Source organism: Nyctibius grandis, chromosome 32 (assembly GCF_013368605.1).
Source record: "Nyctibius grandis isolate bNycGra1 chromosome 32, bNycGra1.pri, whole genome shotgun sequence".
Taxonomy (NCBI): domain Eukaryota; kingdom Metazoa; phylum Chordata; class Aves; order Nyctibiiformes; family Nyctibiidae; genus Nyctibius; species Nyctibius grandis.
This window is the reverse complement of record NC_090689.1, coordinates 386364-399205: the sequence shown is the minus strand read 5'-3', so window position 1 is coordinate 399205 and position 12842 is coordinate 386364. Positions and strand designations below refer to the sequence as shown.

The 12842-nt window shown below is 39.4% G+C and overlaps 1 protein-coding gene across 1 annotated transcript in view; it reads right to left on the bottom strand.

The window, feature by feature from the left end:
* Positions 1-12842, bottom strand: part of LOC137675134 (glypican-5-like) — a 345701-nt gene that overhangs the window by 207996 nt on the left and 124863 nt on the right. The window contains exons 5-6 of the mRNA XM_068421077.1: positions 10918-10977; positions 9286-9411 (exon numbers count right to left, since the gene is read on the bottom strand). Coding sequence (XP_068277178.1) covers positions 9286-9411; positions 10918-10977 — 186 coding nt within the window. The remainder of the gene's footprint in view (positions 1-9285; positions 9412-10917; positions 10978-12842) is intronic.

Here is a 12842-nt window from a genome sequence, read left to right as displayed (position 1 = left end):
AGGAAGTAAATCTGTGCTAAGGGGAAAGAAGGGGAAATGTATCTTTTTCAATGGTTTCTAGCAGCATAGGGCAAGGGTTGGCAGCAAAGGGTGAGATTTAGGGGCCTTTGCTGGGATGGGAAACACTAGACAGGAGCAACTATAGGTTTCTTGCAGTGCAAGAATCTACATAAATGTTAAGCTTTATTGTCCTTTGAGCAGGGGAAAAATCAAAGACCATGGGGGCCAACTAACTACATAGAGTTGCTGAAGTAGTAATAAACAGAGAATAAACCCAAGCACAGTAGAGTTGGTGCTGAAAGTCTTCCTGTGAACATTTCTTGGTTATTAGACCTCCTATAAGGCTCTACAGCAACAGCCAGGAAGATCCTGACAGGTTTTGCTTTACATCCCTCCTCCCTACTCAGGATCTAAACCTTCCCTGCACATGAAACCAGGGGCGTGGATGAAATCAGGACTTCAGTTCCACCAGAGCAACTTAGAAATCTCTGCTCTCCTATATCCAACCTTATAATGCAGCTGGTCTCTTTCAGATGTCAATATTCTGTCTAGGACACAGGATTGAAACTGAACTCCTGAGCCATAAGGCCTAGTCTTTATTCATACTTAAAATGGTTCACACTAAAACAGTACAGGTTATTTGTCCCTCACTACTGCTGTTGATACACTGTTCCAGAAGCTCAGTTCTCCGATGGACTGACATCTAATGCCCAGACTAAATTTATCACTATTCAGTTTACACCCACTTATATGCCTTTGCCAGCAATCTTTTCCACTTAAATAACTCTTCTCCCTCTATGGCAAGGTATTTACAGAGAGCAACCACAGTCCCTCCGTGCCTTCATTCTATCAGGCTAACTAAGCCATACTCCTGCTTCCCTTCGGTAAGGCAGGCTCTCCCATTCTGTCCTCACCTCTCAGCCTGCGCCAGCAGTTCAGCTCCAGCTGAATTTTCTCAGCCATTGATGTTTGCTCAGTGTCCATGTCTTATAAACGCCTCTCTGTACTATCTCCTCTTGTGTCCCCTGCACAGAGAAACATCGCCAAGTTTATCTGCACATCCCCAAGCTTCATTACAGATGACTGTAGCTCTAACGTACGATGCCTTCCTACCAGCTTTACCTCGATTTCAACTCTCCTGAGCAGTGTCCGCTGCTCTGTCATGTTTCTGTTCTATTATATCCACCTTCACATAACACCAGTTGTTCACAACCCTCCCCGTTTTGTTGCCCAGACATTGCATGTAAACAGTTCATTTGCTTTTTACTGAACATATCCCTTTCCCTAGCTGGGTTAGGCACTGTCCTCCCATTAATTACACCCCTTCTGTAACTACTTCATTCAGCAGTCTTAGGATCAGGTATGTGCATATGCCTATGCATATGTATTGACAACGGCTAATAAATTCAACACAGACAATTTTCTACTACAGATGAACGTGAATGGGGTGTTTGAACCCTATTTTTAAGACACATTTTTACCTAATGTGCCAGCCCGGACACCTCTGGTTTGTTTCACCAGATGAAATAGACTGATTTTTAAAAACAGTAAAATACCAGTAATGGCATATTATTGATCAACCAGGAGAGCTTATGGGCTTTTTGTTTGTTTTCTTTTGGTTTTATCCACCAAGTTATCACTAGAGAAAGATCACAGAGCATTTTCATCATATTTCACAAAACAAATGTGGCAGCAAGAAAAGTGGGGACAATGAAAAAGCAGACTGTGGTAGCCATAGAATCCAATGCTGGTTACATAAAACAATGAACACTGGGTGAGGATACAGCCTTTTAAGATCTGACCTTCAGAAGTCAGCCCAGTAAATACTGGCACTGTCAGCCATGTACTTTCACCCAACAGATGATTATTCTAGTCCAGCTGAGAACCTGGTCACTGACTCCACCTGTTGTTTTAAAAGCCTAATGCTTCAAATGTGGAAAGAAATTTCATCTGGAGCTCTAGTACCAACCTGCACAACCCTGGCCCCAGATTTGGAAAAAATCCCGAGTAATTCAACCCCATTCCCATAAGCTGCAAGAAACACAAAGAAAGCGTTGCTGCCGTTCAGAACAAATGTAACCTTCCCCATCAAAGCTCACAATGGGAGTTAGCTCCAGACAACCACTGGTAAACAACAGGCATTCACAAGAGCACTGGTGAATTTTTCAGTTAATTACAGCAAAGTAAAAACTTTTCTAGCAGCTCTGTTCTGTCCTGTGTGCATGTTGGGAGGGTTGGGAAAGGGAAGACACATACTTTGTTATTCTTCTCGGCACATCAGTCCAGAAGTATAATTTGATCTAAAAAGCACCCATGCCCCTTTTTTCTGAGTCACTTGCTTTTTCCATTGTACTCTGCATCTTTTTCTTTTTTCATTATTTAATTGATCAAAACTGTGACTTTTTTCTAAAAATGTTTTGACATTTTGGGGCTGTATGTTAGCATATGGCAATACCAGTATTTACAGCTATCCTGTTCAACAGGTCTCATAATTTCTTTTGATACTGACTTGACCAAAAATGTTTTGCAGTTTATTGCACAAATTCTGGTGTATGCAGGGCCATGAAATAAAAGGTATTCACCAGACTGAGACTTCTTACAAGATTACAATAATGTTTATGAACAGAGGCAGGCAGGCAATTCAGAAACTACCCTTTGATCAAAATCAGAACAGAATCCTGCAAAGGTTTAGAACCCTGACTCAAAGATTTATGAAGAATTAGTTGCAAAGGAAAAGAAAGCTTTGATTATACCATTTTTCAATTAGAGAATGCCAAAATAAGCTAAAATAAAAATTTGGAGACTGAGTTTAATTTCTGAATCACTTAATGCCTGGTTATTGAAATGGAGCATTCTATGTCAACATATATTGTTGAGTAGACACTAAATCCACAAGTGTCCCCCAAGAAACTTTGAAACCCAGTATTATTTGTATTCAATTATCTCAATCTGACAGAAAATGCTTAATGCTACGATGTTAAAAAGAGTCCTTCACAAGTCAAATCCCTACTTGTATTTACATAAATGTTTTTCAAATACTGACTTGAGCCATCAACATAAATTACCTGGACATATCACAGCAACAGTATTACCTAAGAAGGAGAAAGTCTACCATAAACACCACAAGATGATGCAAAAGAAGGACTGTTTCCAACAAGCAGGTCATACTGAACTAGCAGTGGGCATGGGGTCACCATGAGTCCATCCAGAAAACTGCATTCACCACATCAGGATGATTTTTTTTGACCAGTATACTATGCACAGAAACACAAGGCAAAATGCAACTTTAAAACAAAAAGCAGAAAAACAAAGCTTTAAAGACAAGCACCAAAATATTGGAGGTTGCTTCTCAGCTCTTCCTCGAGGCTGAGTTGTAAATGGTTTAGTGAAGCTGCCAGGGGAGTTCCTCAAGTGACCCCAAACCCAGACTGAGCACCAGAATGGCCTGCTATCTACCAGGAGGTCACACACATCGTGCACCAAGTAACAAGATCTCAGTCATACAATCTCCACAGCAGTCCAGTCCAAGAGAAGTGAAGACCAATCATTCTATCAAACTGCACAAACAGATCTGGGGTGAGCAGTTACTCATGGGTTGAACCAGGCTTCTTGTGCTTCATGAAAAACTTACATGCTTGCTACTGGCTTTCTCTTTCTCTCTTTTTATTTCTGTACCTCAGTACAAAACTTGCCTCCTGACTCCCATTAACTTCTCATCTGTAGTTCATGCTGGATAATTCCACATGTTGCTCCTTTTTGGTGTCAAATTTTCTTCCGACAGCTGGCACATAGTTACCTTCAATGAAATCTCTACACTGAGATTAATCTATTAATAGTTTCCAGGACCGAAACCCTTGAAATTGTCTTTCCTTGGTCATTGCATAAAAAACCCCACAAAACAAAGAAAAAAAAAAAAATCAAGTCTTTAAGCAGATAGACTTATCAGTTTAAATTACAGAGATCAGTGCAGATGACATCCAGCCAAATGGTCTGTCACAGGTATTGATGAGGCAGCTATCACATACAAACATCACTGATTTCTGTCACTTTTCTTTATACAGTTTTTCAGTGTGGGTCATAGGAAGACATGCTTTGACCTTTTTGAAATTTGTGGTGAGGAGGGAAGGGACTTAAAGAGTTTATATTCCTAATAGAAAGCCTCACCAGAAAACGTGATTTCCGGTCAAAACTGTAAAAAATTTCTTACGTTTCTGACCAAACTAATAAACCTTTCCTCAACAATGGAAACTCAGGTCATATTTGCAAACCCAAACATTAATTTTCAAAAGTCATACAATCCAGGAGCAAATAATTCTTTCCTCATTTAGTCAGGATTCTACTACTTAACACAAAATCCTTAAATAAATGCACTGAAGTGCCAGAAGCAGCAGCTTTAATACAATGCTGCAGATGTATACGGGCATGGATGCAACCATTCCTTCCCTCTGGTGGCTGGCTTGCAAAATGGAGAGGGGAAAGGAGGGAGGGTTTGCTACTAAAATTAATTATGTACACTTGTAAAAGTTTCTTTTATAGCATAAGGAGAAAGGTTGTATATATATATGTAGTGTGTAAAAAAATACCTGCTTTCAGCATATGGCTTCGATCCAGCCTGTACTTTAGGGTATTATTGCTCATACCTACACTGCATGCACACTCACACAGCAAAAACTGAACTCACAAAGCTACACTCATTCGCTGAAGTGTCAGAGTTGTGAAAGGTTCTTTAGGGCCAATCTTTCATTTTTAAAAAGTTCTCTCTGGAATTCAAGAAGTATCAAGTCTCAATACACAGTACAGCGACTGTGGAACAACTTCTTTGTAATCTTGACAGCTCTTCTCCAGCAGAGGAGGTACCTTACTCACAAGCAGTTATGGGACACATATAAGGTATTTCATGACCACTTACTTTTCAGCTATGTATCCTGGTTCTTTAACACAGCACTGCAGGGGGTCCTTTTGACTGAACAGAAAATTGGGGCTGAAAGCCTGTGCCTGACAGCTTAGTCTTCTGTAATATCAGAAACAGCCCTTGACTGAAGAAGTAAATATATCTTCCCAATTTGTGGAGAAAAATAACCACTGTGGTAATCAATGGTAAGCTATAAAGTAATCTCATCAGCTGGAGAAGTCTAGTGATGTGTAACAGCTTTCAAGACAATTGCCCCTTCCTGTTGTCCATGTGTTCAAAAAGTATTTACAGCACTGAAATTCATTAGGTACAATTTTACAAGTAGGAAGCAGTTTTCCTAATTTCATTTTTTCCCCACTCTGTGTTTTAGTTCAAGTGAGACTGTCACTAAACAAACAGGGCTAAGGAGTTTTCTGCTATTTAATGGCATTATAACATGTCTGTTCATTGTTAGAAAGATAGTCCCCCCCTCCTCTCCCATGTGATTAAAGATGTAACAGCTCATGATTTTTATAGAGCCAGAACTAGAAGCAGAAGAGTCATCTAACCACAGGATCCTACGTGGCACTAATCTCAAATCTCCACAGAAGACATTCCTTTCTACATATGTATATTCCCATAACCCCCTGGGAGATGTTTCAGTGACATCCTTTCTGGTACTAAACATGTAATTCCTTCAATTAGTATCAGCTTACTAGGTTGGCCTCTGTGATCTTGCAGAAGAAAAACCATCTATGCAGTGAAAGCCACCTCAGTGCACACCATTCTGTACGTAACATTTGGATTGCTCTTACATGAATCACTTTACATTTGCCCATGTTGAATTTCATACGCCTTTTATTGCCTAGTCATTCCATGTCACAAGTTCTTCCTGCAATCAATCACAGCTGACCCTTGTCTTTTCTACCCAGGATAACTTAGTACCATCAGCACATGCTGTCACCTCTGTATTCACTCCCCTTCACAGGTCTTTTATGACAGATGAACAGCACAGGTTCCAGAACAAATCCCCACGCACTGCCACTGCTGACCTCTTTCTACTGTAACTTATGACCATCTATTACCTACCCTCATTTGCATCTCTACCAGCCTTGTGTGAAGGACCTTATCAAATATCTATCAGAAATCCAAGCAGAGTATAGAGATCTACCCTGTCTACATGCTTTTTATCTCCCTCTAAAAACTCTCAACATGTTGATTCCTTTCCCTATCTATCATCTTCATCTGCTTATAGTTTCTACAGATTTTACTGTTGCATACCAAGTTTATCAGCCACACCTTTCTGAAATCCTTATTTTGCCAAAAATACAATGATGTCTTCACATTTCACATCTTTCCATCATCTGCTATTGGAGCAGTCTTAAAGAAAATACGGTATCACAATGAGTAATTCAACTATTTAACCCTTTCGTCCTTCTAGAGTTCTGAGGTGAATGGTTTCTGGCCCTGGCAGTGCATAATGGTTCACACTCAACTTCTGCAATCTCTTCTGCTGACATGGTATTGAGATAATCATCTGACACACTGCCAGGACAGAAAAGTTCCAGTACGGAAATTTCTCCAAGCTTGCTTCACTTTGCAAAACATCTTCTCTGAGCATTCTTTCTATACTGAGACCATTTATTAGCCTCACGGACTATTTCTTATATGAAGCTTTGTTCCAGGAACAAGTTGCTCACAGAGTAAATAAGAGAAAGACGGTGCTTCTGGTACAAGTATTTCCAATGTCTTCAAAGGCCCTGAACTGACACCAGAGAACTCCTAGCAAAGCCATGTTGTGCTGTTCATCCGAACAGCAGGCCAGAAGCATGTTCTCAAACTGGTGGAAACAATCTGGCTCTTTTTACGGTGTATTTACTGGCAGCTCAAGCTTTTTTATGCCTGCTAGTGCATTGATTTAAACATGATAAAACCCGATCCAGAGAATTATAATAAAATAAAAAACTACAATGAGAATCCTGTTTATCAGATCCTCTGACAGACCTCAAGTGCCCTCTCTACTAATTGAATGCACAATCCCCATTTGTGAGTAATAATTTCATATTGTTTCAGGCTGCATTTGCGTGTCAAATTGTTTTTAAAGGTTGAGTTTGTTTTTCCTAAAGAGCTTGAATGCCAATTAGCATGCAGCATAAATATCGCTCAGCTTTCAAATAGCATTATGAAATGCAAGAAGCATCGAGGAACCACAGCTTTTGCCAGTTCTGCAGCCTGAGTAACCTCAAACTCAGGTTCACAAGAGATCCACCAGATTAATTGGGGCAATCTATTTTCTGATACAGAGTTAAGAATAAGGCTCTATTTTGAGTTCAGAGCTGTTTACTACTGCTGGTATTTAATCCTCTGGTCTCCCGGGAAAGGAGAAATAGCAAAGAGAAATGCATCTTCAGGCATCATCAGGACAGGTTTATTTATCATGTGGGGAGAACTGGTGACAAGTCCAGCCTATAAAACAGATGATGAAAGGAGTAAAATTTGCCAGCAAGCAGGCACCACGTTTGTGCTGCTGTGTAGCATCGCTGGCAGTGCAGGCTCCCCAGAAAGCCTCCTCCTTTTAAGGCAATCAATGGTGTGACAGACTAAAAAATATATTCATATTGCTGTCTGGTTAAACATGTGAATTTAAAATCTTATTTTGTAATTTGTTCATTTAATATGGGCAAATATTAAACCTTTAAACTTCAACAGTTAACTACAAATACATATTTCAGGGTTTGAAGTGGGTTTTTTTTGTTGACGTCATTGTTGGGGTGCAAGTTTTTCTTTTTCCTTTGTTTTTGCTTTTTAATTCAAAATACGAGGGACCTTGTTAGTCTTTTACCTGCTTGTTCAGAGAGTTGATACAGAAAATATTTTTCTTGTTTTTCTTTTGGCCAGAAAGCTGTTTGTTCTAAAAGTTAACTGTGTATCTGGCAACATGTTACCAGCAAAAGGGACTCTGGAATGGAAATACTGATATTCTCCTCACTTCCTCTCCATTACTTTTACAGTAAAAACTTCAATCAGCATTACAATCACTATACATTAATATTTAGAATACTGCATTGTTGGCAAAATTTTCAAATATATGCTTCTAAAATTAATTTGTAATGCCAGTATACATTGAAATATTAAACTTCAAAGTTATCTTTGAATGTGTTAGAAACGTATTTATCTCTGAATATCTCAGACATAATTAAGCTAAAGTTATTTACACATGAGAAATCTAAGCAGAGCTGTGTGGGAGTCGGAACTCCCTTTAATGGGACAGCCTATAACTGTAACATCTCTCTCTCTGTTCCACATTGGAATTATTCCATGAGTTTGTACAAAACAATATTCTATCACGAAAATTGTTTTAAAGCAGGAAAACAGAATGCTAGCTCTTTTAAAACTGCTACAGACCACAAAATACACTTCAAAAAAGAAACACCATGAAAGCCAACACAATCCCATGGAATGCCTCTGTTTTGACAAAAAGACATTTTTGGAAAACATTCACTGGCACACTTCCAACCAGCTCTCACTGCAAAAACTGATGTATACTTTGACAGTGATAGTAACAGACAGAGCTGTATTCTGAAAACCACTTTTTCTCCTCAGGGCAATGTTGCCTCACGTTATACAGAGTAAAAGAAATGACAACAAAAAGTTGAGCTCATGGAGAGTCCAAGTGTATTTTCCAGTTTGGATTCTAAAGGGTGATGAGAAAGACTGATAAAATACAGAGCAAAAAAATTTAGCTGACAAACTAGACAGATCTTTTCACCCTACAGAGCTTCTAGCTGCCCTATCCACATGGAACAGTGCATTTATTATTTGTTACTTTCTAAGAATTCCTGAAGAACACGCTCTGGTAAGGATGCTGGGCAATTCCAAAACCAGTTGTTACTCAAAGTGCTGTATCGGAAACTTTGAAAAGAAATGGCAGGGAAATTCTTTATAAACATAATGGTCTGGTCACTGTATTTTTCTGACACCTTTGCAGGAAGAGCTACGTATCCTCTAATTATAGCCAAACATGACGTTCAGCTCTGCACTAATGAGTCTATAAACAGCAGACTGGAAGGAATCTCCAGTCTGTCACGGAGGTACCACTTGCTAACTGAGCTTTAGAGGGTAAGATCTCTCTACAAAAAACTGCCTCTCTATAGTGAAAGAAAGGGACTCTTCAAAGCAGCCCTTCAAGAAGTGTTCCACTATATTTAATACAGACAACTAAAACTCAGCATTAATCACCTTTTATTTTAGCAAAACTCTTGCTCAATTAAGCATCAAGTTCACTATGAAGGAGAAACTTATGACAACAGTGTCTCAGAATGCTTCTGAACCATCAAGAAGGATATGAAATCACCTTTTTCACCATTAGGGAAAACGTTTACTCGTAACTTTACCTTTCTACAACGTCCTCTCCATTCCAGCAGGTTGAGCTGTCTCTCATCACCAGGTCTCCATCACACAGCCTTTCTGCTATAGAGGCATAAAAGGTTCGGGATCGCTTCATGTAATTGATGAACTCTCTGTAATGTAGGAATAACACATTTAACAACAGAACAGTACACTTATGGTTTAAGCCCCCTGTCAACTTAACCCTCCACAAGATTAAGAGTTTAGAACCCGTATAGAAATTAAGTCATCCAAGCTGATTAATTTCTATTTCTAGTGTATTTCTACTCCTACATATCATCCAGCCTTAGTCCAGCGTTAGTACACATAATTACACACAAAGGGTGATTTTAACAAATTACATTGACACATCTCACATCTGCCTCTCTATAAACGGATTAAATAATCATGAGAAAACATCATCATTACAGGAGTGGGCTTTTTCTCTGTTACTGGAAGTGAGTATTTCTCCATTTCCTGCACATGTGGGAGATGAATTAAAACACTGTCAACAACCTCCTGGGTGGCAAAGGCTTCCTAAAGCTAACATCCCATCACAAAACCTGCAATAAGCTATAAGCACCTCACACATACAGCAACAGTACAGCAAGTCATCTCCTTGAGATGTGGTGGGGCCAGTTCCTCCCCATCATCACCACCCATGCCACATTCTTACTAGAAATACCTCTCTCATCCTGTCTGGCACCTCACCTGTTAAGAGGAGGCTGTGCCTGCAGCTTTGGCGAATAACCAGGACTCCTGGGCAGTACAAACAGCCCATTTCTGATTGTGTGTGTATGGAAAAATGTGGGCAAACCACTCCCTCTTTTATAATCTCATTATACCTATAATATATATCTAGCTAAGGTACCCATAAAAATAAACCGCAACAAAACGAGTGTTAATTCAGCACACAACTGAGGGTAAATTTTCATTCTGAAATGCTTTATCTCCACTGCTTTAGAAGCTCCTGTTTGGTATAAGATGTTAAAGATATTGACACCAAGATGCAGGACACAAACTGAGCTAGAGCTATCACAGAGCTATCTGCTTGTCTCAGAAGGCCCTCAACAGCCCCTCTGGCAAGGCCAAAGCACTCATGCTATTTCTACCTCTCGACCACTAACTTAGGAATATGAACTCTAAGTATTTATACTTAGTACAGCTAGAGTAAAGCCAGGTCCAGACAGAAGGCCACCTACCTGATAGAACAGCCTAAGAGTATCAATTATGAAAGGTGACACAGATGCTAAAGATTTTACAGGTTCTAAAATGGAGCTTTCTTTGAAGGAGGAAAAGAGCACCCTTTTAAGAGTCTAAAGCTTGTCTTACTCAGCTCATGCCAAGCAGCTTAAACACCTTTACATTTCCAGTTGAGTGGGGCTCTGACATTTCAAAGTTGGACCTTAGCAAAGGTAGAATTCTGTGTCCAACTCTTAATCTTAACAAGTGAAAATATTTATTTTTCATCAGTAGAAAATGAAACACACTAGGCAGAAAATGTACAGTTTCCCAGCACCCAACAGTATAAAGGCAGTAATCAAGGTATGCCAATTCCTAGACTACAGTTGTAACAGCAGCTTACAACGGAGATGAGCTAAGTGTAGAGACAAAGTGTGTCACCTTGTTTTCATTCTTACCGAGAGATTTTTTTCAAACTTCTTGATTTGTCATTCTTTGAAGCTTTCAGAGGCAGAGAACTGGAATAGGCCGGGGAGAGTAAGCATCAATCAGGAGAGGTTGGGAAGTGGGGAAGAAGCAGGAATTCAGGCAAATGAGGAAAAGAGATGAGAAACAAAAGAGAAAAGTAAAATTATTTGAAAGAAAGGTCATCAAGCACATGCATAGGATAATATAAGAAAACAAATAAGGAGGAAAATCGTCATGCGATCTTTCCAAAGTATAGATGCAATTAAAAATGTCAATGCAATACTGAAAAAAAAAAATACAACTGAGTGTTTCTCCCAAACATTTTCAAATTAGAGCACAATTACAGATGCAGCACACATAGCAAAAAGCTGAAAATAAATTCAGTGGTACTTAAATTAACTATAACTGATACCAAATGGAAGAACTGTAAATATATCAGGCTATACAAGAAAACAATGGCAAACGGTTTAGAATGAGCACCATGGGAAGGGGGATACAAATGAGTAGCATTCATTTTCTGGTACAATGAGCAATTTGCTGTCTGTTAATAAATAATGTAAATACAGATATTTTTTGCTGTTCAGTTCTGGTCAGATTGCACCACTGAAAAAAAAAACCCAACGCTGCAAAACAGGAGAGACAGGCTCTAAGGTTATACTGGAGGAAGAAATGTGGAAACAACCCTGGCAGTTATTTAGGGCGAATGCATTTTGTGGCACCAATATCCTGAGGTCCCTTAATTAATATTAAACATTGTATTTAAGAACATCATGATGCAATTTTACAATTACATGATTTGATACCACATTCTGCTCTTTCTTACACCCACACTCTCATGTATAAAGTAATGGCAACAGCTGGAATAATGCATGCCTGCAAACAGGTTCAACACTGCTTGCCAATGCAGCTAACTTACTGGAGAGAGCCAGCACCACCTTCAGCAGCTCAGAGGACACCCAGACAATGGCACCTTTGCCATCGTACCTTCTGGGAGCTAACGGCAGAGGTGGCTGCAGGAGAGGACGGACCTGCCCTGATCATCAGGTGAGTGTCACCTGCCATCACTGAAGCAGTGATTCCAACAGTCAGTGAAAAAAAAGGAAATGAGAATTTGTAACATGGAAAACCTGGACCTGCTGAAACTTCTGCCTTGGCCAGTCAGTCAGAAATATTTGATTCGTTTCCATAGTAAGTTAATTTGCATCTGGCATTAATAACCTGTTTTGTACCAGCACTTTAATACTGAAATTCTACTGAAATCATGTGATGGCTGACCCAATAGATAGTTAATTATACAGATCTGTAACCAGTCTGTGTTTAGTGGTTTGAAATATTACATGCAGCAGACATGCTAAAAGGCAGGTATTCAACTTTGCTCGGAGTCCGGGCCCTGAGCAGATTAGTACTTTGTGCTGAACTCAGCAATAATGTTCCAATTTACTGATTGAGATTCTGTACATGCCGTGTACATTCCCTGTACCATCATATGGTTTCAATTTTCTTGGCATCTCTACTATATGTCATAGTAACCTCCACATTAAAAAAATTCCTACAGCAGCAATCCTGCCAGTTTCAGATAATCCCTGAATATGATTGTGTAATACAAAAACAACAAAAAAATTAATAATCAAATCTGTGCTTTTCAGCTTAATCAGAGGAAAAGGTTTCCTACAAGATCATGCAACATTTAATCAAGTTTCAGCTTCTTACAGTATTGTTCACGACACTTAGTTTTGCATAACAAAAAATATGCAGGAATGGAATGCAGGGGAGAATAAAGAAAGATGGGAAATCTCCCAGGAACCCATGAGAGTAAAAGGAGCAGAAAAGAGTTTGACTACCGCAAAAGAGGATCCAGTTGCTATGTGAATTCAGGGACCATGCAGGAACACGCTGTGCAGAACAGCGGAGGGTG